The following is a 27154-nucleotide window of genomic DNA, read 5'->3' as shown; positions in this document are numbered from 1 at the left end:
GTACTTTCAAATATATATATGTATATTATATATTCATGAGAGACACACAGAGAGAGGCAGAGACACAGACAGAAGGAGAAGCAGGCTCCCTGGAGGGAGCCCAACCCAAGACTCAATTCCCAGGACCCCGGGGTCACGCCCTGAGTCAAAGGCAGATGCTCAATCGCTGAGCCACCCAAGTGTCCCTCTCTCCTAGTCTTTTAGACAGTTGCCACCCAAATATCTTTCACTTTCTTTCTCTTAAAAATAACTTGCCTAACCAGTGATAAAAAATGACTTTTTCCTATTTTTCACAATATTAATTCCTTGGAAGTGTTCCTCATTGTCTCAAAATGTCTTTGTTACAGTTTTTAAATTACTAAGTTTAATTTATATCTAAAACAAGGTCCAAGTATTAAATTTCGTCTGTCTCTTAAATCTCTTCTAAATACCACACCATTAACTTGTTGATACTAAGTCACTTAATTCATTAGAATATTCTATTGTCTCCATTTATCCCTTTGCTACTTCATGGTGGTGATCAACTTGTTTTTTCCTCTCCCATATGTAAACAGAAGTTAGCTCAGGATGGTTGAATAGATTTAGATTCTACTCTCTGGTAAGACTGTTTAATAGGTTGTGCTATGCGCTTCATGTTTCATCACATCGAAAGGTACTTATCACTGCGTTCAGCCGCTGACAGTCTGCTCAGATACCTTAAAATTCTCTATCAACCTTTCCATTTAATGATTTCCATCAATGGTCCATTGATGATTGTTGTCTGAACTGATTCTGCTATAAATTGCAAAATGGAATATATCCCTTTTATATCCTACATGAGCAGATTGTTTTCTGTAAAAATAAATAGCTAACAACCTATTAACATTTCCCTTTTTTATATTTAATATTTCTTTTATGATCTGACACAAGAGACAATCATATGGATGATAAAGGAGATAAAAACCTAAAATTAGAGATTGAGGGTTTGTTCTCTAGGACACATCACTAGATAACTCTGTTTAAGAACTCCCAAGAATAAATTTTAAAAATATTTTATACAGTATATTAAAACTTGTGTTAAAAAGCCCTGCTACAGGCACCTGGGTGGCTCATGGGTTAAGTGTCTGCCTTTGGCTCAGGTCATGGTCCTAGGACCCTGGGGTCAAGGTCCACAATAGGCTCCCTATTGTGGGTCTGCTTCTCCCTCTTCCTGTGTGTGGACGCACTCTCTTTCTCTCAAATAAATGAATAAAATCTTTATAAATATATTTTCTTAAAAAGCCCTGCTACGAGAAGGGAAAAACAGGGCCAGGACATAGGAAAACATTTGTCAGAGCTATCTTTTTAATTAAGGCAACAGTATTTGCATTCACCAAAATCCAGCATATTTCATAGTATTCTCTTAAGATTGGCTTAGCAAACTGTCAAAGATTATAAAAAGAATTAATACAGATTTGAGCTATATTAACAGTTTAAAAATCTGATAAAAAATTTGGTTCTTTCTCTCTGAAAGACCAGTGTGTTTTAGTTTTCTTCAAATAACTGAGCTGGCCTTATACACAGAGGTGACCTTCATTGTAGTGGGCTCCATCCAGCCAAGCTGAAGTGGCCAGTTGTCTTGAGACTTTTTTATCACTAAGAACCCTGCCTCTGGTCCACCTGAAAGCTTCAGGCCCAGCTGGTCCCCAGGTCTTTGAGTGGTGCTGCTCTTTTCTGGTGGGTTTAATGTTGACTTACTGATACAAACAGCTGCTGCAGCTCGGAGCTTGAGGCAAGTTCCGAGGCCTGTGCTATTACCCATCCCAGGGTTTGGTGTCTGCACTCACTTGTCTAGTAGGGCACTTGGGGGCAGGAAAACCTTGCTGCTCAACTTGAATCTCCCTTTGCAAGGGGAAGAAATAAAGGAAAGGAGTTGTTGCTCCCTAAAAAAAAAAAAAAAATACTTTCTTTTCTTAAAAAGAGCTAGAGTGTATCTGAAATTTTAAACTTGATATACTTTTCTTAAAGATATTTGTGAACTTTCACTTATATCTTAAAAATCATTTTGTACTTATATAAATCATACGTATTTAAAGATGTTTTTCTTTGTGATATTCTGTTACTCAAAAACAAATACATTAAAAACTATTATTTGGGGCCCATACTAGCCTGACAAAGCTTTCTTTTTTGAACATGGACAGAAGTAAGGCTGAATTCAAAATTGTTTTTATCCTTCTTTTGGAATGTGACATACCCACCACAATTAATGTAAGTTTTTCAAAACTAAGTCAAAGACAGGGTGATTATGACTTGGGCTCAGTTTTCTCACCATGGTTCTAATGCGGACTGTGTTGTTTATCTCTGAATGGAGTGATTTAGGTATCTATAAAATACAAAGTAAGAGCTCAGTAATAACGACAATAGCTACTGTTTGCTGAGCATTTACCATATAATAGGAACTTTACTAAACCCTTGATCTTACCTTCATAACAATCTTATAACTGGCATTATTTATAAATAAAATTTCATTTGTATTCTATAGAGAGTGCAGTTTTTGATTTCACATTAATTTGTAATGTTCTAAAAGATAAAAACTGTCTTTTATGTCCATTCTTCCTCCTTTCTATACACTGTATTTAGCAGGTTTTCTATAAGATATTACCAGAGATAAAAAAGCAAAGTTTGTTACAGCGCTACTTAAATCATTTTAGTTACTGATCATTTTTAAAGGGCCTTTTTTTTTTTTGGATATTGATGTACATTTTATTAAACATAACATATAATAATAATATACTATTATATTCAAGCTCCTTCCTGCTTATGACCTGCTTTAGGCCCTACTGGTTCTTTAAAGGGCCTTTGAATTAAATCTTCTTCATTTTACATATTTAATAAGTTAAAGGATCGTAATTTCTTTTACAGTCTTTTTAATGGATCTCATTATTTAGAGATGTTATGTAAAATGACCACAGATGATCAGAGATATAGTGGATCGACTTACCTGTCCGATCCTCGTCTTACAGCAAACGGTTTCAAGATAAAATGGATACCAGGTATGATGATGTGGTTTACCATTTCCTGACTAGGAAAAATAAGTCTTGTTCCAGAAGTTACATTTGAGTTTCATATACATATTAGGGTATAGTTTTGTCTCACCAAACGTACAGTGTCAGCTATGTAAAAACAGGTATTTCAAAAAGGTCATCTCTGTCTGAAACTAGTAAATCTGGCATCTCTTTCAGTCTGTTACCTTGCATTTGTGTTTTCATAACTGAGTAGTTTCACTGTAATTTTTAACATCTTTTGTCACAATATGCAGAGTGCCTACTTTATTTGAATTATTGAATACTCCTTTAGATGAAAGAAATGTGTAGTACATTGGAAAGGTTTAACAAAAATGGACATCTCTTTTTTTTAAAGGATTTACCTATTTTGACAATTAGATTTATAGTATCAGTAATCTATTTAGAGAGTGAATGATTTGATTCCATTGCTTTGCTGAAAAGACTATGATAACACTATTTTCTTTCTATGGCAATTCACTGGGTGTAGAGAAAAGTAAATCCTTCTGAGTAGGACACTTCCATTTTCCTGGTTGGTCCCTTCTCTCTTCTTCATAACTCTCATACTTAACTGTTTTCTGCCCTAACTGCCTAGGCTGGTCCTGTCCTATTACTTTCCCTTCATCTGGTATCAAGGGTACCATGAAGAGTAGGGATTCCACTGTCCCCCCTTCTGCCTGCTCCTAAATTTGTCATGACCAAGATGTAGAAAAACAAAGTTCAACCAAAACAGTGTTGGAGATTTTTATAGGAATGTTTTGCTGAGACATAAAAAGAAAATAAGTAAAATCAGTCGTACAAAACTATGAAATTAAGTATATATAAATAATGTTTTGGTGCCCTACACTTTAATTTTATTGACTTTTACAGTTTTACGAGGACCTGCCCTGAACTTCTTACCTTCTATCTCAATCTTGGATATTTAGATTTGGAGTGAAGAGAGTTAGTCCAAATCTCAACTTTGCCATTTAAAAAGTGTATTCTTGGGAAAGTCTGTTGACCTCAATGCTTTCTCATATAACAACTACTAATTACTGAATAATTATGATGTACAGGGCATTAATCTAAATATTAAATGTATTAACTTATTTAATCTTCCCAGTAGCCCTATGAAGTAGGTTCTGTTACTGTCTCCATTTTATTGGTGGAAAAAGCAAGGCACAGTGAAGTTTACTTAAGGGTACCAGTTAGTAGTAGAACCAGGATTTGAACCTAAGTGCCTTTACCCTAGCTTTTAACTAATTTATTATATTGCTTCCTATAAAAATTGAGATATTTACTTAATAAAGTTGTTGTGAGCAGTTAAGGAGGTACATAAAGAAATCAGCATAGTACTTGCCAAAGGAATATTCTTTCTTTCCATTTTCCAGTATCCCTTTTTGTCATTTCTTTTAGTCTTCCCAGAAGTCTTTTCTTCCTTGAGACCTCTAGCATCATTTTAATTTATTTTAAGTGTGAAGCAAGAGGTGTGTATAGGTACATGTGTGATATTTTTTTCTTAATTTGTTTTTCTAATGTGATATTTCTGACAGGTACCATTTTTTTTCATGAAAGATATTGTCACAGAAATTTTTTTTAAAGTTAGGATAAATATCCTGTCTTTTCCAAGAGCATGTTTATTTATGAATTACTCAGTAAGTTTCTGTCTGACAGATGCTTTCAGCTCTTAGCTTATGGGGTAGTGTTTTTTAAATCCTTTTGAATGCCAGGTACTTTGCATGGCACCAAAGATATAAAAATAAGAGTCATCTGCAAACTGACTTGATTTGATTGGAATTAACTTTTTTTTAGATTGTCGTCAGCATTATTTATCTTACCAGTAACAGATGAAATTAGAAACTCATGTTTTCCTCTTTTAAGACTTTTTTTTTCCATCATTAATTTTTGTCATGTTTTTCTTAAAGACCATTTCTCCTCTTAGAGTTTGTTTTGGACTAACTTTGGAAGAGCAGTTCACCAGTTGTCACAAAACATTTTTAAATGATAAAGACATTTAAAAGAGAGGAAGAATACATTTGGCTTTGAGGGAAAAGGTTCTTAATGTGATCCTAAGGATTTTGCTTGTTAATTGGGATAGTTTTTTGCTCTACATCAATAAGAATTGCATATTTTAAGAAGTGAAAACTTGTCAAACCACTTACTCATTTGACATATTTTCCCTGAAAACTGAAAAGCATTTCACAGAATCTTATGGAAAATTCTTAAAAGTTTATTGTTACATAGTCCCAAATGTCTGTATGTTTCCATATCAGAATTTTGTAAATGCGATTAAAATATTGAAATATTGCTCAATTCCCTCACCTTTTGCCAAATACTTTGCCCATATCCACAAGTAATTCTGTGAAATGTGTATGATTTTCCAGGGCAAATGTAGTCAGTATTAGACTTTTCAGTCTAATCATACTATAAAAGGTAAAGAACCAGCAATGATGAAATCTCTGGACTGATTATTTTTGTCATTTCCTTATCTATATATATGTAAAAAGATGTGAACTATAATATTCTTCTTCCTCTTTGCCTATGTAAACCCTGTGTCAAGTCTCATTTAAATTCCCCTGGTTGCTCAAACTCTCATTTTGTCTCTCTTGATCAAACTCTGTGTTCTGTCCCTTAATGCTTGATTATAGATCTTCTGTTACCCTCCAGTTGTTTCCAGGGATGCCTCTTCTGTTTAGTGTACCACCACTGCATCTTATCCAGGCCAAGGAAGTGATCTGTAACTGGAAACAGATTAGGGGCAGGATCACTGACATCTCAGAATCTGAAACTCTTCAAGCCACATCACTCCTCTTTTTTTATTCATCTGTTGATAGCTACCACTTACCCAAAATTGAGGTTTCATTTTCTTAATTCTAGGTAACATGGTGTGGACTTCAATATTAAGAACACTGGTGCACAGATAGAGCCAGACAAGTCAGATCTCTGCTACTTGGCAACATCTTAAAATTCATTCTAAAGCCAAATTTATCTTTTGGAATTTATGCTATTACGGATAGTATACCCCAGTATATATCTAATCATGTAGCTGTTTTTTAGTTTTATTTTAGTCACTAAATTATTTATTTTTTATTCATGAGAGATGCAGAGAGAGAGGCAGAGACACAGGCAGAGGGAGAAGCAGGCTCCATGCAGGGAGCCCAACGTGAGACTCGATCCTGGAACTCCGGGATCATGCCCTAAGCCAAAGGCAGACGCTCAACCATTGAGCCAGTCAGGCCAGGCGTCCCTAGTCACTAAATTACTTAAAGTCGCTTTAATAATATCAGTTTTAAATATTGTTTAAAATATTTTGAGTAAACATTAGTGTTTCGTTCTTTCAAATTAGTACTTTATTAATAAGTTTCTGTAGTGGTAATCATTTTACAATATATGTGTATCAAATAAGTACTATGTACACCATAAACTTAGTGTTTATCAATTATATCTCAATAAGGCTGGAAAAAATAAATTACTATGTATTTTTATAATTTGTAAGTTAAAATAATCATAGAAATAATTCCGACCTTTAAGTTAGTATTAAACTAGTAGAATAGAATTTGAATAGCACCAGTTGTTAAAACACTTAAGCCAGTTTTACTTTAATAAATATCATGGGGCTCCATTTTCTCTCCAAAGTAAGAAATGTTGTAAGCAAATGTAGAGAACAGAAGTGCAATAAGTGAGATTAAATTAAATGATATAAAGCACATGTGGTGTCTATGAGCACTTATGACTTAATGTGAAATCCTATGGGAAATCATTATTTGTTCTCCAACTAAGTAACAAAACTTAGTCCTGACTATATTAAATTCTTTTTTTTATTATTTTATTTTTATTTATGATAGTCACACAGAGAGAGAGAGAGAGAGAGAGGCAGAGACACAGGCAGAGGGAGAAGCAGGCTCCGTGCAGGGAGCCCCGCGTGGGACTTGATCCCGGGTCTCCAGGATCACGCCCTGGACTAAAGGCAGGCGCTAAACCGCTGCGCCACCCAGGGATCCCCATGACTATATTAAATTCTAAGGAAGATTCGCTGTTTTAACAGTGATTTTGTTTTTAACAGATATTTTCTGGAATATAATTTAAACAAAACTAACTATATCTACATTTGGTTTTACTTATTTTTCTTTTAGGTGTTTCCATTGCTGAAGACTACTTGGAAATAGAAGAAATGGCTAATTGCCTCCCATTCTATGGAGTGATGGACTTAAAAGAAATTCTTAATGCTATATTAAACAAAAATGCAAAAGAAGTTTATGAATGTAGACCTCGAAAAGTGATAAGTTATTTAGAGGTATGAATTACTAGATTATGTAGGTTGGTTAAGTTTTAACATACTTCACTATTTCTTGGTAAGATGGTAAACTTAAAAAATAGTAAAATTTCTATAATGTTTATTATCTGTTTGCAAGAAGAAATACTACTAAAAAAAGAAAACTCTGTTAAAAATTTCATATCATAGACTGGTTATAGTAAACCCTATCTTGGATCCTTATTCAGTAGCATTCTGTAAGTCCTTCAAAAGTTTTGACTTGTGGAACTTTCTAGCTTATTGTGGGAGCAATTTAACACTGATCATTTCTAATGACTTAAAAGGAATCTTTTCTTGTGAAAGAGATAGTATAAACTTAAATGAAGGTTGAGGGTAGGGTTTTGTGTATTGAAACTATGTAAGATGAAATATGATTTCAAAATAACCAAGAAAGTGATTGGGATCAGATATAAATATTTTTTATTAATGTTATAACTCTCATTACATTAAATCCATTGTGGATTGATAATTAAGGAATGGAGTCTAGGAAAAAATAACTTCTACAAGATCTACAGAAATACTTCCATTTAAGGTCAAGCTGAGTAAGAAGAATTATAAGTAAAGATAGGACAGTAAAGAAAATCCAGTAGGGGGCTAGATATAAAGGTCAAGGGAAGAAAGAAATTTAAAAATGAGTAAGTAGTAGTATCACATCCTCTATAGGGTAAAATAGTTCTAGAAGACCATCAGGTATGGCTGCTAGATGGCAGTGATAATAGGAAAGTAGTCCAGATGGAAAACTTGCCAATGGCTAAAGAGTGGGGCAGTGGTAAAAAAAAAAGTGCAGGCAGCAGGTCATATGGTGGTGAAAAGAAGAAAAGAGAAATTGGCTTGTCTCTTTTGTTGGTGGAAGAGACTGACAAAAAATCGGAGAGCAGATATTCCGAAAGAGCCAAGAAGGAAGATGGGATAATGATATTAGCTTCAGAAAGGAGAAACTGTTCTCTGTTCTCTCCATCAAGAGAAGAGGGTAAGTGGAAGTAAAAATATCTTGAGATAAACTTGAGAGAGGTCATGTCTGATACATTTATAAAGGTATAGAAGAAGTTAGCAAATGAGAGTCAAGGGGCTGGGGAGGCATTGGGGATTTGAGTGTAATAGAGAAGATCTGAAAGTAAGAATTATCAGTACGGTAAGAGAAGATTGAGTAGAGAGACTAAGATGTCCAAATGGCATTGAGCACTCCTAAGAGCTAACATCCAACCAGGACAGTTTGGTGATTTTCCAGCAGTGGATGGTACAATTTATCCAAGTGTAGGGATTAACAGGATGAATGAATATGGTAGGACAAGGGGGTGAGTGAGCACATTGAACCCATAATGTAAATGAGAAGTGGTGTTAGATCCTAGATGAATTTAAAGATGAATTAGGTTCTAGTAGGAATCAAAAAGGAATACAGGAAGCTAGTATCCTTAATGTCTTACTATTAGTACCTTAATTAGGGAAAGATGACAAGAAGGGTGCTGGTGGGGCAGAGCAATAAGGAGGGATTGAGATGGTTTAGTTGGAAAGGAGTAGGATGGTTTGAAAGATAATGGGAGAAGGAATGTGGTTAGAATAATATTAGCCTCAAGCTCTTTGAAGTACAATACTTTTTTAATCTTTTTTTTTTAAGATTTTTTTTTTTTATCCATTCATGAGAGACACACAGAGAGAGGCAGAGACACAGGCAGAAGGAGAAGCAGGCTCCTCTAGGGGAATGCGATATGGGACTTGATCCTGGGACTCCGGGACCATACCCTGAGCCAAAGAAGACGCTCAACCACTGAGCCACCCAGACGTCCCTTTTTAAAATAAATCTTAAAAGAAACCACTTTGCTAATACTGTTTACTCCTAAACGTTTAGATTTTCCTATCTCAGAAAACACTATTGTCATACCAAAAATGTAGACATTATTCTTGATTCTGTATCCTTCATAACCAGTTCATCAGCAAGTCTTGCCTCTACCTCTCGTTAATGTTAGGACTTTTTTTTTTTTTTTTTAAGAGAAGAAGAGAGAATCTTAAGTGGGCAGGATGACCAGCATGGAGCCCAATGGGAGGCTTGATCTCATGACTCTGAGATCATGGTGAGCCAAAATCAAGAGTCAGACACTTAACTGAGCCACCCAGGTGCCCTGTTGTCAGGAGTCTTTATACCTCCCTCCATCTCCACTGCTGTCACCCTAGTCAAAAACTCACCACCTCACCAGGACTGTAGTGATTGCCTGCAGTACACCCTACCCTGCATTTCTCTTCTTGACCTGCCTCAAACCATACTTTACATGGCGGTGCGACTGATTGTTTTAAAGTATGAGGCAAATATTAGGCTCTTGCTTTCAAACCCTCTGGTTACTTCACTGTGCATTCAGTTTAAAGCCCAAACTGAACCCTATCCTGACGGGTGATCTGGCCCCTATCTAACTCCCTTTCTTAGTTCTCTTTTCCCTTTAGTAGCTGCTATACACACACTGACCCTTCAGTTCTGTTCTACCTGAAATGCTTTTCTTTCCCCATGATCTTTGCATGATTTTTTTTTATCTAAATTGAAACTTAAATGTCTCCTTGAGGAAGCTTTTCCTAACCACAAAATCACTATTACGTTGACCAGTTTAATTTTGTGCATTATTACTCATTGAAATTTTTTTGTCTTTTTTTTTTTTTTTTTTTTTAGAGAAAGTACAAATGGGGCAGAAGGTGGTAGGGGACAGAGAGAGAAAGAGAGAATCCCAAATAGGCTTCACTCCCAGTACAGAGCCCAGCCCCAGGCTTAATACCAGAATTCCATGATCCGGAGATCATGACCTGAGTTGAAATCCAGAGTTGGATGCCCAACCAGCTGAGCCACCTAGGCACCCCCAAATTTTGTCTTTTTATCTGTTTTCTCTGCACTAGACTATAAATTTCACAAGAGCAAGGATATTGTCTAACTCTCCACGGTATAAAACCTGCAACAGTGACTAACACATAATTTGTGTTTAATATCTGAGTGGATAATAAAACTATAATCTATTTTCTGTCTTCTTCTTGCCAGGAGTAACATGGTGTCTGCTTCAAGGTATGTCACAGTAAAATATATGGCTTTCTCTTCACAGGGGGAAGCAGTGCGTCTGTCTAGACAGTTGCCTATGTACTTATCCAAAGAGGACGTCCAAGACATTATCTATAGAATGAAGGACCAATTTGGAAGTGAAATTAAAGAGTGTGTTCATGGTCGCCCATTTTTTCATCATTTGACACATCTTCCAGAAGCTACCTGATATGTTTAAGAAAATTTGTTACTATTGAAATTGATTTGGCAATAAAATGAGTCACTTTTTAAACCATTTTTCTACTATCATGTGTTATTTTATAAGTGAAGCTTCACTGACTTGTAATTTGAAAAAAATTCAAAATCTTAAACTAATGTCTACTATTCATTTTATTCTCAAGAACCAGCCTTCATACAAATTATTGGTTATAAACTCCAAACTGAAAATACCTAGTATTCTTGAGTGGTTGATTTACTAAGGGCTGTGGACTGAATTGTGTCCCCAGAATTCATCTGTTGAAGTCCAAACCGCCATTGTGACGGAATTTGGAGATGGGACCTTTTTGGAGGTAATTCGGTTACATGAAGTCCTGAGGGCAAGGGCTCCCATGGTGGGATTCGTGCCCTTATGAGACATCAGAGCTTCTGCTCACTCTCTCTCTTCTCCCACCAACTCCCATGTGAGGATACAGAGAGCCAGCGGCCCTTTATAATCTAGGAATAGACCTCTCAACTGACAGCAAGCGTGCTGGCACCTTAATACTGGACTTCTAGCCTCCAGAACTGTGAGAAAATAGATGTTGTGTCAGCCACCCAGCCTTGAGTGGACTAATAGGCTGGTTCCACCTGCGCAGAGAGAAGTCCGAGATGAGCTGGCATATGTGACAGAAGTTGTCCCTGTTGTTTAAAGTAGGCTGAAAAGACAGAGAAAGTGAGAAAATGAAGTTTAGGGGAAGAAGAAAGCTTGGCTTTCAAAATCCTGCCATTCATCTCTATTTTGGGGTAACCGTTTAGAAATTGCTGTCTCGTACATGGAAATTATTGAGCATTGGGGTCAACATTTGGCAGAGAAAATGGGAAAATCCAGAGACTTAACATTCAGGTTAAGATGACTGTGTGCTTTAAGAAACTAGGTCCCACATACAGTGCACCAAAACATTTGATTTACAAAAAGTTGAAACATTTTTATTGGATATATTTGTTTTATAAAGTATGATTTGTTATACTGGATACAGTATCTCCACACTCACTACCATCTCCCATAATTCTCAAGTCTTTAACTCTTAAGACCCTTGTGTTAAGAGGTACAAACATACCAGAAATTCTGCCGTAAGCCAGGCCTTTTTTCCTGCCATCATGATCCTCTTACCCATAACCTAAGTACTATATTTTTTTCCGTTATCCCCTTTGAGAGTTTGGGGCCCGTCTCTGGGAGACATTACCGAGAGTAATACTTTTTAAAATACTGGGTAAATTGAGGAAGGAGAAGCCCACAGAGATGCAGAAGATGATGAAGTTTGCATCATACATTTGTACCAGCCCTAAGCAAGATTTAGGACTCCTTTTCTAGCTGATGAAGTCCATTGTTGCAAGAGACCCTACAACAGCTTCTAAGACAAGCTTACTTCACTGTTTCTTTGCTGCCTTCGCTTGACCCAGTCAGGCTAGTGGTAGTAACGACGGTGGGTATTTACCACCCACTTGCTGGATACACTACGCACTTAGGGATCTCGTATGATCTCATTTAAGCTTAACAACAAATTTAAGATTGTAGGTACTATTATCACTGTTCTGTGCTGCCACGAGAAATAGGCCCTAAAGCGTCATTAAGGTCAACAAAAGTATTTTGGGGAAAAGAGGACAAAACACTCCCTGGCGCCCCTGTAAGGAAAGAGCTCAACGCGGGCCGCAGCCGCAAGGATTTCTGTACCGCGGTCTGCAGGGTGGGGGCGCGGCGGGCTTCCCCGAGGCCCCGCCCCCGCCCCCGCCCCCACAAGCCCTTGCAGCCGCGGCGGCCCCACAGAAGGACTGGAGCGGGCCGCAGAGATTTATGGGAGGTGGTCTGCTGGGTGGGGTCGCCGAGGCCCCGCCTCCTTCCCCTGGGCGCCGCAGAAGCCCCGCCCCGCCGAGGCCCCGCCCCGCCGAGGCCCCGCCCCGCCGAGGCCCCGCCCCCGGCCCCCACAAGCCCTTGCAGCCGCCGCAGTGACTGCGCAGAATGGCTGGAGCGGGCGGCTGCGACGGCGAAGTCCCGGCGCCGGGGATGGAGGTAACGGCCGCTGCAGCTCCGGGAGGTGGCGCTGCCCGGAAGGGCGAGGGGAGGCGAGGGAGGCCGAGGGGTCCACCTGCGTCGCGCGCTTTTCTTGTGGGTCGGGGCCCAGCCGGCCCCAGGGTGGGCCCTCCGAGAGCCCGGGACCCGACCCGCATGGCGGGGCGTTGCGGCCCGTCGGGGCCTCGGGGCTCCCACCCGGAGGCGGTGGCCGGGCTCCAGCAAAAGCGTGGACGCGCCGTGTCTGTGGGGCCGCCGGCTGTCGGCCGAGGTTCGTGAGGTGAATTCGAGTCGCCGCGTTGGTCGTGGCCGGCGGGGGGAGGGGCGGGGGAGGGTTGGGGGAGGCGGTGCCCCGGGGGTGCCCCCTGCGCCCCCGAGCCACCCAGTCACACACACGAGCTCTTCAGGACCCACCTCGGGCCCACGGACGAGCCGGCGCTCCGCCCCTTCTGTTCCCAACGTCCTTACGCAGAACAAAGGTAAGGTAAGTCGCGGGGTTGCGAGCCCGCCTCCCCGCCGAGCCAAGATGACCTGCGGGTGCCTGACGCTCCTTGACGAGGACGGGCCGTGAGGGCCGCACCGCCTCTGCCTGAGCCCCTGTCACCTTGGAGATCTCCGCTGTTTCCAGCGCTCGCGGCCGCCCCGGGACGGTTTCCTCCGCGTGTTCCTCCTCAGGCCGCCACAGACGAGGTCAAGGCCGTTTGTCCAGGTTTTGAGGTGCCGTCCCCGTGGTTACCACGTCGGAGCCACCGCCCGTGCTCACACCGGCACTCCCTCGCGATCGCACACCCGCGGCTTCGAGCTCGTGGTTCCCTCCTCCCTGCAGTGAAGCTGCCAACTGGACCCCCGAGTGCACCCTCGCTTCGGACTCTACTTTGGTCTCTCCCTTGGTCTCTCCCTTGTCTTGTCTTGTCTTGTCTTGTCTTGTCTTGTCTTGAATATTCATTAGCAGGACCTGCAATAACCTCCTTTCAGCTGATCGTTACTACATTACTCTTGACTGTATTTAGTCGCCTCTGACGATGCCATTTGTCCCATAAAATCTTTGAGACTAATCGGTGTCAGGGGTGGGGTTGGGGAGGTTAGATTTCTCCTCCTGTACTCAGATTGGACTAGAAACCCCTGAAACAAAGCCCTCCTTGTCTGCTTCAGCCGAGCGTTCATCTCTTCGTTTATCCGGTGACATTCACGGAGTGTCACGGTGCTGAGCGCAGGCCACAAAGAAGACATTCCTTGCAGGGAAACGTGGTGAATGCGACGAGGACATGTAGTATGTGCTCTGGAAGCACAAGGAGGCACCACTCTGACTTGGGGGAACCTGTGGAAGACTCTAGAAAGCTGAGCCTTAATAAGGAATTACCTGCGAGAAGAAAGGGAAGAAGGGAATTTCAGGAAGGTGCAATAGCATGCGTCCCAGCGGTGATGAATCCAGGAATCCCGATGACTCCAGGAATCCCGATGAATCCAGAAATCCAACACCATTGGATCTTGAAGAGTGAATGTTGATGGAATCAGAACGGACAGTACCTTGTTCACGAAGGTCTCAGGCCACTAAGGAGTTGGGAAGTTTTATCATGAAGACTGTGGAAAGCCATTAAAGCTTTTAGGCAGGACGTCCGCAGTAAGGTTTGGAAGACTCTAGCCAAGTTAAAAGCAGATAGAGCAAGTTAGCGGGTGAGGTAAGAATTCAGACAGTTTGATCCAAAGGGAAAGAGATAAAGGCTCGGCGGTAACAAATAGAATCTCTTTGACAGATATTGAGGCACCCATAGCCTTTGGGGTTTTCAGTTTAGATCCTCTGAGATGATGCTGTAATAGAATCAAAGGGAAAAGAAGTCTCTCACTTGGCTAACTTATGGTGATAACAGGTATACTACAAGAATGGAGGCTCGTTTGCCCCGCCCCTGCTAAGAAGTCCATATATTTGCAGCTAATTCTTTTGACTTCTCACAGACTAGGAAAATCTTTCATTATCTTCTTAAATTATTAAATCAGATGTTTACATCATAATCTAGGCTTGTATCTGGGACCTTTTGGAAACCAGCCTAAAGTTTGTAGCTGTTCCTTAAATGTAATAGTTTTATTTATAAAAGACTTCAATATTCAGATATGATTTCCTAGATAATATTTACATTCAGATGCTTAGCAAGACAAAATAATGGCTGGCAAATTAAAAATTACCTTTAATGTTGAATTGATTTGATTTTTAAGAACTTTCTTGTAGGCATTTTATGTTTTATAATTTAGATCATAGAAATGAGTGATGAGTTAAGAAGAAGGAAGCAAGAAATTGTGAATGGATTGAACATATTTTTGGAAGAAAATGGTATGCTCTCAAAAGTTAATTTTATTTATTTAAAAAGGGCATTTTTGGTTTTAACTTTGCTTTCATTTTATCCAAAGACATTGGTGAATAACAGCAAGTTAACTTGCAAGAGAGTCATGTTGTCGTGCCCAAAAATATATTTTAAGTAATTCACTAATAGTAATAGCAAAAAACATTTCCATGTGTCTTTATATATAAATAGCTAAATGTACATAAGGTACTTATTATCTATTTTGAAGTTCTTTGCATTTTGGGAGGTCTGTCTTAGCTTCTCTCGTTCTATAAAAAATTGTCATAGTCATGTTCCCACTTAGATGGTGATGATCCTTGATGTCTCAGATATAAACAAGAATTCTACTCCACATATGTAGTTTCTAACTTATCAAAGATTCTATAGGGACAGTCCAATTTTAGCTATTTTTTCTGCTTAAAACCAAAATGTATAGTACTTCTATAGTACTAATGTATAGTACTTCTCTGCTTCAAAGTTGGAAGAAGGCTACTTCATGTTTTCTAGGTTTTTTCAAATGAGAGGTTTGAGGATACCCTGTGTATACTAGTGTGTGAACATAGTCAAAGTCCCCACTTACCAAAACTGTAATGTGCATATGAACTTCTTGGGCATCTTGATAAAACATGTTGGATTCAGTAGTTCTGAGGTAGGATCTGGCATTCTGCATTTCCGACATCTCTATTGGTTTGGAAACCACACTGGGTTAACAAGAGTGCACATAATCCTTTGACCAAATACTAGGTTCTTAAAATAGAATACAGATACATTTTTAATATAAACATATATTGAAAATCAAATCATCAGAATTATGAGTCTGTTTATGGTTCTCTGTTAGTTTTCATTGGGAAGTTATATTTGAGTTTTCCTATGGGACGCCATTCTTTATATAAGAAGTTGGGTTTAGGGACACCTGGGTAGCTCAGTCATTTGAGCCTCTGACTCTTGATTTTTTTTTTATTTATGATAGTCACACAGAGAGAGAGAGGCAGAGACACAGGCAGAGGGAAAGGCAGGCTCCACGCACCGGGACCCTGATGTGGGATTCGATCCCAGGTCTCCAGGATCACGCCCTGGGCCAAAGGCAGGCGCCAGACTGCTGCGCCACCCAGGGATCCCTGACTCTTGATTTTGATTCAGGTCATGATCTCAGGGTTCTGAGATTGAACCCTATAGCCCTGCATTGGGCTCCACTCAGCAGGGAATCTGCTTCTGTTCCTCTCTTTCCACCCCTTGCATGCACTTTCTCTCTAAAAAATAAATAAATCTTAAAACAAAAATGTTGGATTTATTATTCTCAAGAATGTTACTGAGGTAGCCAACTCCAAAATGGCTACCATTTATTCTTGCCTTCTTGTACCCCCAAGCCATTCCCCCATTAAGAGGTGGAAACTTTTCCTCTACTTCCTTGAGTCTGGGCTAGTTTATGGTCATTTTGAACATTAGATTATAACAGAAGTGACACTATATGCCTTCCATGATGAACTCCTGGGAGCTTTGCAGCTTTCCTCCTGTCTCTCTTGAAATAATTTCTCAGGGTAAGTCAGTCACCTCGTAAGAAGTCATTCTACCTTGAGTCTCTTAAAAGAAAGCACAAGCTACCCAGGTGGAGAAAGCTGCTTGGCTACTGTTCCCAGTTGTTCAGCCATCCTGAACTCAGATGCCAGAGATCAAGGGAAGATGCCTTCAGATGACTTTAGCCTTAGTTGCCATCTGTTACGACTATGAAATACCCTCAGTGAGAGCTGCCCAGCTGAGCTCATCAACCTCCATGATCATGAAAGATAAATTGTTGAACCACTAAGTTTTGACATGATTATTATACAAAGAAAGAAAAATAGAACACTTACATCATGCCAGTTTGAGAAGGTTTATTACTAAAATGTCATATGATCTTTGAGAAAATGATCACCATAAAAGTCACAAACTTATCTGAAATTTTCATACAAAAATGTAGTCTTTTTTAATATAAATTTATGAAATATCTAGCATTTTTTTCCTTTTTAAAAAAGATGATTTTAGAGTGTGTGTGAGCAGAGAGGAGGGGCAAAAAGAGAGGGATAGAAGCAGACTCCTCACTGAGTGTAGAGCCCAAGTTGGGGCTCAATTCCATGACCTGAGCTGAGATGATGACCTGAACTGAAATCAAGAAGATGGCTAACCAACTCAGCCACCCAGGAGCCCTGCATTTTATTTTCTTCTCATGACGTCTAGCATTAAAAAATTTCTTTTTAAGTTGTTTTATGATCATGCTTTTGAGACTGGAGATAATATTACATTTGAGGATTATTTGAAGATCTGATTTTCAACTCTTCCACATAATCACTAGAATGTTCTAGTCTCACCCTCCATATTGTCATCTATCCATGGATCAAACTATGAGTGAGAAAGAGACTAATAATTTTTATTGAATATTAACTTTTGTTTTATCTTTGATTCATGTTATGGTTTGTCTAGATATTGCCCTCACCCCCCACCCTCCAATAATAGTTTCTTAAGGGCAGTCTCCTCTGGGCTTTTTACCTCTTTCATAAAGAATGATTTTAGTGACACTTGAAAACTTACTCAAATTTATTCACTCCATTTTTACCAAACATCTGTCAAAAACCACAATGGGGAATTTAAGACACGGAGAGATTCAGAATTAAATAAAGCGCAGTCTCTCCCTTCAGGAAGGAAGGTTTGGTCCATTAAAGAGAGTAGTCCACAAATACCCCTGATAGAGAAGAATAAAAATGCAGAGAGGTTCAGAATAAAAGAAAGCCACACCAGCAGGGGTGATCAGCTTCTTGAGGAACATTGGGCAGCTGGGCTGGAGGGCTGGGAATTTTTTTGTTTGCATGTTTTTGTTCATTTTTTTCACACCATTTTTAACAAAATATTTTTATATCCCTTCATCAAAGGTTATGTGGAGTATATTTTTTAAAATATTTTTTTATTTAATTTATTTAAACTTAAAAAACATAGTTCACCCACCCCCAGCCTCTATGACCACCAATTTACAATCTGTATCAGTTTGTAAGAGAGGTCTTTCAGTATAGTTGAGGCCAAAAGTGAGTAGAGCTTGCACATATGCACACATACTTTTAAACTGTATATGAATCTATAAATGCAGGGTTTTTTCACTTAAGACTTTTTTTTTAAAGATTTTTATTTATTTATTCATGAGAGAGAGGTAGAGACCCAGGCAGAGGGAGAAGCAGGCTCCCTGCAGGGAGCCTGATGTGGGACTCGATCCCGGGTCGCCAGGATCACACCCTGGGCCAAAGGCAGCGCCAAACCGCTGAACCACTCCGGCTGCCCTTAAAACTGTTTTTGAAGTTTATCCATTTTAGTCCAGAAACACTTACTTGCCCCAGAGCTACCAAGATTTTTCTCACATTTTCTTTTAACAATGTTTCCACTTTGCTTTTTCTACTTGTCAGAGGTACCAGACAATGAAGATTATTTTATTGAGGGTATTACAGTAGTGACAGTAATCATTAGGAACATCTCAAAAGAAGGGGACTTGAATTTTATAAGGGCAGATAAACAAGGAGGTTACAATCACTGAGGAAGGGTAGGAGTGGGTCATATCTAGGAATACGTTAGAGCTGAGTAGTCCTCCATAGTTCTGGGAACACAAAAAGGTGGAGGGAGTTTTCAACTACCATTACTTTCAGGGAACACAGAGTTCAGATAAAGTTTAACATTGTTACGCTTAAAGATCGAATTCATCTAGAATTTATTTTGTATAAATTCAAATCTTTTTGTATCATATAGATTATCAGTTTTCAGTTACCCTGAGATATTTATTGTTACCGAAGTACATCCTTTCTCCACTGATTTTTGAATTCCCTATTCTGTTTTACTGGTTGTCTCAGAGTTAGTACACAGTTTCTAATATAGTTCTTAAAAATAAATCTATTGTAAATGTTCTTGAAAAGAGTATCATTTGTTGAGCACAGATTTACACACAAACACCCTTTCATTAGATCAGATCAAGCTCATTAATTGTGTTATTAACACAAACATCCATGAACATTTTTTGTTTATTAGTTATTGAGTACTAAAAGAGGATGTTAAAATCTTTCACTGTGATAATGGATGCTTTCACTCCTCATTCCAATGGAATTTTTTTTGTTTGTTTTATACTAACTTGAAAGTTATACTCTGTTTTTGTTTTGATTTATTCCTCTGAAGTGCCTAAGGATCATCCACATTGAGATATATAGTAAGCTCTGTATATGGCTCAGAACAGAGGATAGAGCTGGAAATGCAGACTTGTAATAATAGTATAGGTGAAGTCTCTGATATAGAGAAGTTATTCAGAGAGCATACTAAGAGGAAGAAAATTTAGAATTGCATGTATTTATACATTTATTTAGAAAATAATAATGGAATCCTGATAGCACTAATATTTTAAGGAACAGGATGAGCCCATAAAGATTATTGAGAAGAGGCAGCCAAAGAGATTTTATCTAGGCAGGGGACATGAGCAATAGTGGTCTTAGAAGCCAAGGGAAATGATAATTTCAGGAAGGAGGGAAAAGTCAGTATTGAATGTTTAAGAGAGGTCAAAATAAAACAAGGATCACAAAATATTCTTTAGTTTTAGCAGTTTAGAGATCATTGGGGAACTTACCAAGAGCATAGTCAGTAGAGCAGAAACAAAAGGTATCTTATAGTGAGTTGAGAAGTTCATGAGAAAACAGAGAAGAGTGTACACATAAAGTATAATATAATGAGAGGATGAAGCCAAAGTGGGATATGAAGCCAAGTGAGAATTTTTGTTTTAAATATGTAAAAAAAAAAAAAAACCTTTGCACATGTTTATATATTAGAAAAGAGATGTAGAGAAGAATGGGTAAAGGTGCAGAAGAGGGGGAATCATTAATAGAATGAGATAGATATGAGATCCAACAGGATAGGGGGAAGTAAAGATAGGAGCTGATGGGAGTGGAGTAGTGAGGACCACAGAGCGATGTGTATCATTCAGTGCTTTGGGGAAACATTTTAATTGCTTGTAGAAGAATAGATTTCAGCTGATTTTCCTCATTTTCTTCATGTCTATCAAGCCTCTGGAGTACTTTATTTCTGGTTGTAAGGAATGGAGACTTCCTTTAGACTTCAGTCATGTAGTGTTCCAAGAAATCCGGATATTCTTCTCAATTAGGTCATGATTCAGTGCCCATGTATCCATGAACATGAAAGCTATATTAGTTCTAGGTGATACCATTTATTGATTTTTCTTTGTGGAGAACTGGGGCATATATATATATATATATATATATATATATATACACTATATATATTATAAAACTCTGATTCCAAGGCTTAGGGAATCTAGCTGAGCTCCCAGTATTTTATTATCACATATATTTCATGTCAGAACGATCTGGGTTTTACTTGGAGAATTTAATTCAGAGAATTTATAGGACTCTGTAATGTATCTACATCGTATCTGCAGTGTCAGTTTTGCATATTGTACCTTTTCCAATTTGAATTTTTTTTTTAATATGGCAAGGAAAAGGAAGCAGAGTAGAAGCTGGTCTGTGTTGTCCATGTCACCTTCCTCAGTTAATCATCCGAAACAAACAGACTTTTTTTGTTCATCTTCTTACTCTAAGCATATCTAAAAAGTTTCTTACATAGTTTTCATAAGCCAGTTTTCATTCTGAGCTAACTTCGTTGACTCAGTTATTACAGACTAGTAGTATCATTGCTGTAAATCTGAGCAGTTTACAAGGTACTTTCCTATGTATCAGCTTAATCATTCTGTTTCATATTCACTGAATATGAAATATTCATATAGATTCTTGGGAAGTACTAACATGTTTCCTAAGCCACCACATTATTATTTTCATTGAGATCATTGGTGACTGTATTGTCAGAAGTGGGATAATAAGCAGTTATTGACCTTCCACTCTTGATCCATAATTTGTTCGAGGGTCTTTGACCATTGATTCAAACCTGTTTTATAATAATTTTGATGTATTTTTTCTATGGTCCAAGCTGTGTGTGTTTTCCTTTGACTATTACCCTTTCTCATCCCTGTTATACGTGTGTCTACAGTCTTTTTTATTCATTTATTACCCTCTTGGCTATCACCTTCATTCTCTCTCCTTTCTAACCTATTATCATAAAAGCATTATTTGTATTTGCTTCTATACTTTTTAACCTCCTATTTGTTTTTTAGATTAATTTATTTGGATTGCTATTTATTTTAGATGAAGTGGAAATTCAAAACAAGGGAAAAGTTTATCTAAATTCCTACCAGACCTCATTTCTGTTTTTTTAGTCTTTTTATTTTCTGTGTACATATACAGTATTCATGAAAGTAGGATAGTATTAAACATGGTAGTCTATGTCTTCCTTTACTTACCAGTAATCATGAACACATTTTCATATCAGTATATATAGATTTGTCTCACCATCTTAATCATAGCCTAGTGTATCATATGGATTTGCTTGAACTTATTTAAGCAGTATTGAGTTGGATTTTTGTTTGCTTCCTTCCAGTTATTTCTCTACATTATAAACAATGTAGCCCACAAACATTTTTACAAAAATGTATGCCTGTTAGTTTATTTGCTTAGGATAAATTCATAAGATGTGAAATTTTTACCTCTAAGAATATGACTTTTTCAAAAAGATATTTTATATATCACCACATTTACTCCCATAAAAGATGGTAGTAGTTAACTCTCATATCAGGAATAATTGTCAGTGGAGATTTTATCACACCTTTGCCAGTACCAGTTATCTTTGCTCATCAGGCAAGCAAAATACCTTCCTATTATTTTAGTATGCATTTTATTGATTACTAGTAAAGTTGAAAATATTTTCATATGTTAATTGAGCATTCTGTTTCTTCTCTTGTAAATACCCTATTCTGTTTTTTCACCAGTTTTTTTTTTCTATTTAGAGTATCAGTAGTTTTATTATTTGTGAAACTCCTATGTTGGAGAGAGTAAAACTTTGTTCTACATGTTGAAAACAATATTACTAGTTTATTAGGTGTATTTAACTTGGTGGTGGTGTGTTTTACCATGTAGATGTTTTGGATTTTATGTAACCAAATATATTAGAGGCCTTTTTAGGGGTAGTTTTTTTTTTTCTTGATATCCTAATGCAAATAATCACAATTCAAAATTATATAAATTGTTATTACTTTCTTCTGACACTTAAAAATTATATTTTTAAGATTATATTTATTTGAGAGAAAACACAAGCAGGGGAGGGGCAGAGGGAGAGGGACAAGCAGACTCCCTGCTGAGCAGGGACCCAGATGCAGGGCTAGATCCTAGACCTTGAGAGCAGCACCTTGAGCAAAAGTCAGATGCTTAACCCACTGAGCCACCCAGGAGCCCCCTGATACTTTTACATTTTAATGAAAATCTTTAACTATGAAAATTTATTTGGTATGAAAAGTGATATGGATATCTACTTTTTTCTAAAATGTTAGCCAGTTGTCTCTCAAACTTAATAAATAATCCATGTTTACCTGAAATGCTATCTTGATCATCTGCTAAGTTACTATGCATTCAAGCATGTTAGCTCTATACTCTTGACTAAATTCCTTAACCTCTGCACTTTTCTTTATCTAATAATATTTTTTGCAAGAGCTAAATATGAGTCAAATGTAAATATGAATAAAATACATATACCATTTAACATACTGACTCATACTATATGCCCAATAAATTAATTATTGTTAATTTTTGTTATTAACATTGTTGACTCTATTTTTTATCAGAACCAAATTTTTTATAATTACTGCTATATAAGAAATCTTAGTATCTGATAGAGCAACCTTTCCATCTTTATGTTTCTTTGAAGCCTAGGAGATTATATTATCATCTGTTACAAATCTTATCTTTCTTTACTCTTTATTCTTCACAAATTATATAGACATTTGATGTCTGAATGTTGTTCTTAATTATTTTATCTTTTCTTTTTCCCTGAGAATTATTACTACATATATTGTCATCTTTAGTTATGTTTTATTTCCAACGTTACTACAGTTTCTTAAACTTATAAAATAATTTTATTCATTTTCAGAGGCTTAATATAAAAATTAAGAAGTTTGGTATAATTACAAATGAAGAATTCAGAAAATCACCGGGAAATTCTTGGTAATTCCTTGCTTTTCTAATCTAAAAAGTCTTTTTTTATAATGCAAGAATCTGAAATATTTCTATATGATAGTCACATAGTTAGAAATTTCTCATAGAGCTTTTTCTTTTATTTTTTCCTTAAAGCTTTGTATTCAATATGTCAACTGGTATGTACTGTCACTATTAAAAGTATTGCATGGGTGCTTATAAATATGCTCTTAAAGTAAACATGTATAGGCATAAACACTTTCTGTAAGTAATAGGTATCAGAATTATCCTTTTCTAGTCAGTCATGAAAAACTCCATACTTCAGTGGGTTTTTTTTTTCTTTTGCTGTCTTTTTTTTTCATGACCTCAAATTTTTGTTTGAATTTAGTTAATAGGGAAGACTAGTAATAGGAAAGCTATCAATTTTCCTGAATATCTTGGCAGCATGTATTTTCTTCCCTTTTCCTTGTTTTTACATTAAATTAAAAATGACTCTTTGTTAATTATCTCTTAAGGAGATAATGAGAGAAACTGAAGAGAAAGAAACTAACATTTGGGAGATGGGGAAGGGAGGAAGTAGTATGGTTTAACAGGATAGATATTAGAAGATACTATTTTTTTTTTTTTTAGAAGATACTATTAAATAAGTTTTTTAAGAATCTGAATTATAAGAAAAATTGGAAACATTTATAAATGGAGGATCAACAAGTAAAAGTTGAGCAAGATAGCTGTAAACCTTATATAACTATATATTCTACTGCACAGTTTTCCTTGAAAGATATAAAAACTTTAATACTGAATATGTTACTAGGCTTAATTTTAATTATTGTAGTAGATTATGTAGGCTGATAAAATTAATCCAAAATAATATGAATAATATGGTAAATAATATGATTGCATGTATTAACTTATGATAAACACATTTATAAATTAATTTCCTAACCACTAGCCTTAGCTGAATTACTATTAAAATACTGCACAATAATTCATATACATAAAGATAATTCTTAGAGCAAAGGAAGAATATGAAGAGAAGTTTTTATCATTTAATTTTTTTATTATAGTTTGTATTAAGTGTATTGCATTCATTATATTTTAGTTCTTTAAGAATTAATAGTTAACATTAGTCCATTATACCTTTAGAGTCAGTAAATATTTGAATGACTTTTACATGTAAACATTAGATTAATTCAAATTGTTAGAGTATTCTATATTGGGAAAAGAGATGACACATTGCCTATAAAGATACACTTCAGATGATAAGTAATGAAACTGATTATGTGTATGATTTGTACAAAGTAAACTTAGCGTTTTATAGTCATTCTTCATATGTAAAAATTTTATAGAAGCAATAGGTAGGAGTGAAAAAAGTATTCAAAATTTGCTTTCTTTGATTTATGTATAATTCTTAGTAACTTCTATAGCTTAACATAAGTTTATATATTTTGATTGAATAGTGATTAGTATCTACATTAGGAAATACATGAGCAAATCAATAATTCTGTTGTCTTACATTTATATAGTGCTTGCTACCTTACAAATTGCCATGATATACATGTTGATGTAATTCTCACAGAAATACCATAGGTCATTAGTATTTTGCCGATAAAGCACAGCCTGTTTATGGTTTGTCCTTGGCAGATCTCTTTACTCTTGGTTCATATCTCTTTCCACCATGCTGATATTCTACAGAGTTGCTTACAGAATTATGGTTAAAATTATACTTTTTATAAGGACAAAATATTTGTTTCTTTTAGTCATCTGTGACTACATTAAAGCTGTTAACACAGAATGGGAAAAGATGACCTAACTGGGTTCCTTAATTGAAATGCAAACACAATTTCCTAATGAGTCATCTTGGCTATGTTGAGGAGAGAACCTGTTTTTTAAAGTCACTTTGGGAAAAAGATATTTGAAAATAAGGAATGGTTTTATAAATGGTTGTGCAGTTATTAACATCAGTGGACTTTGGCCTCTAATCCTTATATTTATACAACCTACCTTGAGAGAAAATGTGGCACAGAACAGATGATTTTGTATACTACACAAAAATACTGTTTAGAGTGAAAAGACCCATGTTCAAATTATGGCTTTGGTACTTCCTAGTTCGGTGACCTTTGGGAATTCGTTTATCTTCTTTGAACCTCAAGTGTTCACTTAAAAAATGGGGAAAAGAATACTGCTATCGTCTGATAGAATTATTCAGATGAAACAAGATCATAGACATCAAAGCACCATAAAGGTTTTTTTCATTTATTGGTACCAAAATCTGCACTTATGTATCTCTGTCACTTTTTTATCCAAAAGAGAAGGATTGAGGTTAAGTAGGCCTCTCTGATTTTAAAACTCTATCACCAGTTAGTAAGATTTACAAATAAATACTTAAATTCAGGATGGAAGTTCCCACCTAAAAGAAAATTTGATAAAGTGTTTGGTAAGAGTGAGATACATTGTGTAATACAGTTATTTTATAATTTATTTTTCCTCTAAATCTGGATTTTTAGTCTTTTGAAGCTAGGGACAGCTGCAGTTGTATTTCCTAGGAAGTTAATGGTTTATTTGCAAGTACACAGTGTCTCAGATTTCCATTTGTATGAGGCTGCTTATAGAAATATTTTTAACTTTATTATTTTATTTTAAAAGTATGATAATGAGGATGTTTACCTCGGGCTAAATGAATAAAGGATATAGTGAGAATTACATAGTTAGCATGCAACTGATATTCACCATTTCCCTAACTGCCCCCACACAGCAAAATCTGAAATTCATCATTATGGGGAAAAAAATCTGTAGCAGATAAGGTAATTTTAGATTCCCGTAGTTAAAGGAAATTCTTATCTTTTGTTTTCAATGTCTAAAGTCTACAATTACTTTGAATTCTTGGCCACTATTAAAAGTTTATGTATTTATTATCTTAAAAGTGCTTCCAGGAGTGCCCTGGTGGCACAGACAGCTAGCTAAGCATATGCCTTTGGCTCAGGTCATGATCCCAGCGTCCCTGGATCTAGCCCCACATTGGGCTCCCTGCTCAGTGGAGAGCCTGCTTCACCCTCTTCCTCTGCTGCTCTCCCTGCTTATGCTCTCTCTCTCTTTCGCTCTGTCAAATAAAATCTTAAAATTTTTTTTAATTTTAAAAAATGCTTCCATACCAATCTATAGTCAGTTGATAATTATTTGTTAAATTGAGTCAGTACTATATATAAACTTTCAAGCTCTCATCAGCTATGGGAAATTGTGCTTTAATCACTTTTCATACAGCATCTTTTTGAACAAATGGGTGTTTAAATGATCCCTCTCTAGCATTTATATTTAGTAAGAGAGTTTTTTACAGCAAAATTTGAAAATTTCTTTCCAGTATTAGGGGGGACTTTAGATACACAGTTGCCCCCAAGGAAAGAAGGTAGCAATTTGGTTTTCCTTTTATATTAATTTTAGAGTGATCTATTTTTCTCCAATTTCAGTTGGATTGTAGATAAGAGGGAACAGAGTGAAAGAGCAAATGAAATTTTTCACTTTTTTTTGAAATAGGTCTTCATAAGAGAGTTTGCATTTTACTTGAAATATGAATTCTCAGACCATCATATTTTCATATTTGTTTAAAATATTAAGTGTTGAATATGTTAGGAATTATGCTGAGTTGAGAGCATAACTCATGCATATAATTTTCAGAGTCATTCCTTGAAGATAAAACTATTATCTTCATTTTCAAAGTGAGAAAATGGACATCTAAAAGACTAAGAAGCTGATTAGTATCATATAAGATATTTGAATTCAAATCTTTCATTCTATGTGTTTAACTTTGTTAGTATGAAACTTTTTTAAATTATAAAATAAATGCTATAGAAAATTTGAAGAGTGCAGAATACAACAGAAAAATACCTATAATCTCACCATCCAGAAATAATATTTTTATATATTTCCTTCCAGTGTTTTTTATATATATTTTACATAGATGAGAATATTTGGTATATATAATCTTATTCTTTTTTTTGTTTGTTCCATTATATAAGCATTATCTCATGTGTTAAAAATAATTTTAGGTGTTGTTTTTAATAGCTATACAGTATTTCAGCATGTAAAGATGATCTGTTTAAACATTTCTTTATTTCTGACCATTTCAGTTATAATTTTTTCAAATTTTTTA

The 27154-nt window shown here is 36.5% G+C and overlaps 1 protein-coding gene and 2 long non-coding RNA genes across 60 annotated transcripts in view; 2 read left to right on the top strand and 1 right to left on the bottom strand.

The window, feature by feature from the left end:
- Positions 1-10616, top strand: part of PMS1 (PMS1 homolog 1, mismatch repair system component) — a 107570-nt gene extending 96954 nt beyond the window's left edge. For 12 of the 14 annotated variants that reach the window (XM_077884767.1, XM_077884766.1, XM_077884772.1 and 9 more), the window contains 3 exons: positions 2881-3011; positions 7133-7293; positions 10386-10616. In XM_077884767.1, coding sequence (XP_077740893.1) covers positions 2881-3011; positions 7133-7293; positions 10386-10550 — 457 coding nt within the window. In that variant the 3' untranslated portion in view covers positions 10551-10616. Of the gene's footprint in view, positions 1-2880; positions 3012-7132; positions 7294-9298; positions 9381-10385 lie in introns of those variants that run through there. The other 2 variants (XM_077884775.1, XM_077884779.1) reach the window with 2 other exon arrangements.
- On the bottom strand, positions 10400-14001 carry LOC144305718 (uncharacterized). Its single transcript, XR_013372777.1, has 2 exons — positions 13002-14001; positions 10400-11235 (listed from the first exon to the last, which is right to left on the bottom strand). It is a non-coding gene; the product is annotated as an uncharacterized LOC144305718 (long non-coding RNA).
- LOC144305715 (uncharacterized) overlaps positions 12463-27154 on the top strand; it is a 161037-nt gene continuing 146345 nt past the window's right edge. For 30 of the 45 annotated variants that reach the window (XR_013372738.1, XR_013372741.1, XR_013372737.1 and 27 more), the window contains exons 1-3: positions 12463-12587; positions 14835-14913; positions 22967-23040. This is a non-coding gene — a long non-coding RNA (uncharacterized LOC144305715). Of the gene's footprint in view, positions 12588-12927; positions 14267-14834; positions 14914-15893; positions 19883-22966; positions 23041-27154 lie in introns of those variants that run through there. The other 15 variants (XR_013372734.1, XR_013372733.1, XR_013372768.1 and 12 more) reach the window with 7 other exon arrangements.

This window comes from Canis aureus, chromosome 36 (assembly GCF_053574225.1).
Source record: "Canis aureus isolate CA01 chromosome 36, VMU_Caureus_v.1.0, whole genome shotgun sequence".
Taxonomy (NCBI): Eukaryota; Metazoa; Chordata; class Mammalia; order Carnivora; family Canidae; genus Canis; species Canis aureus.
Note: the sequence above shows the minus strand (reverse complement) of the source record. Positions and strands in the feature narration are given on the sequence as shown.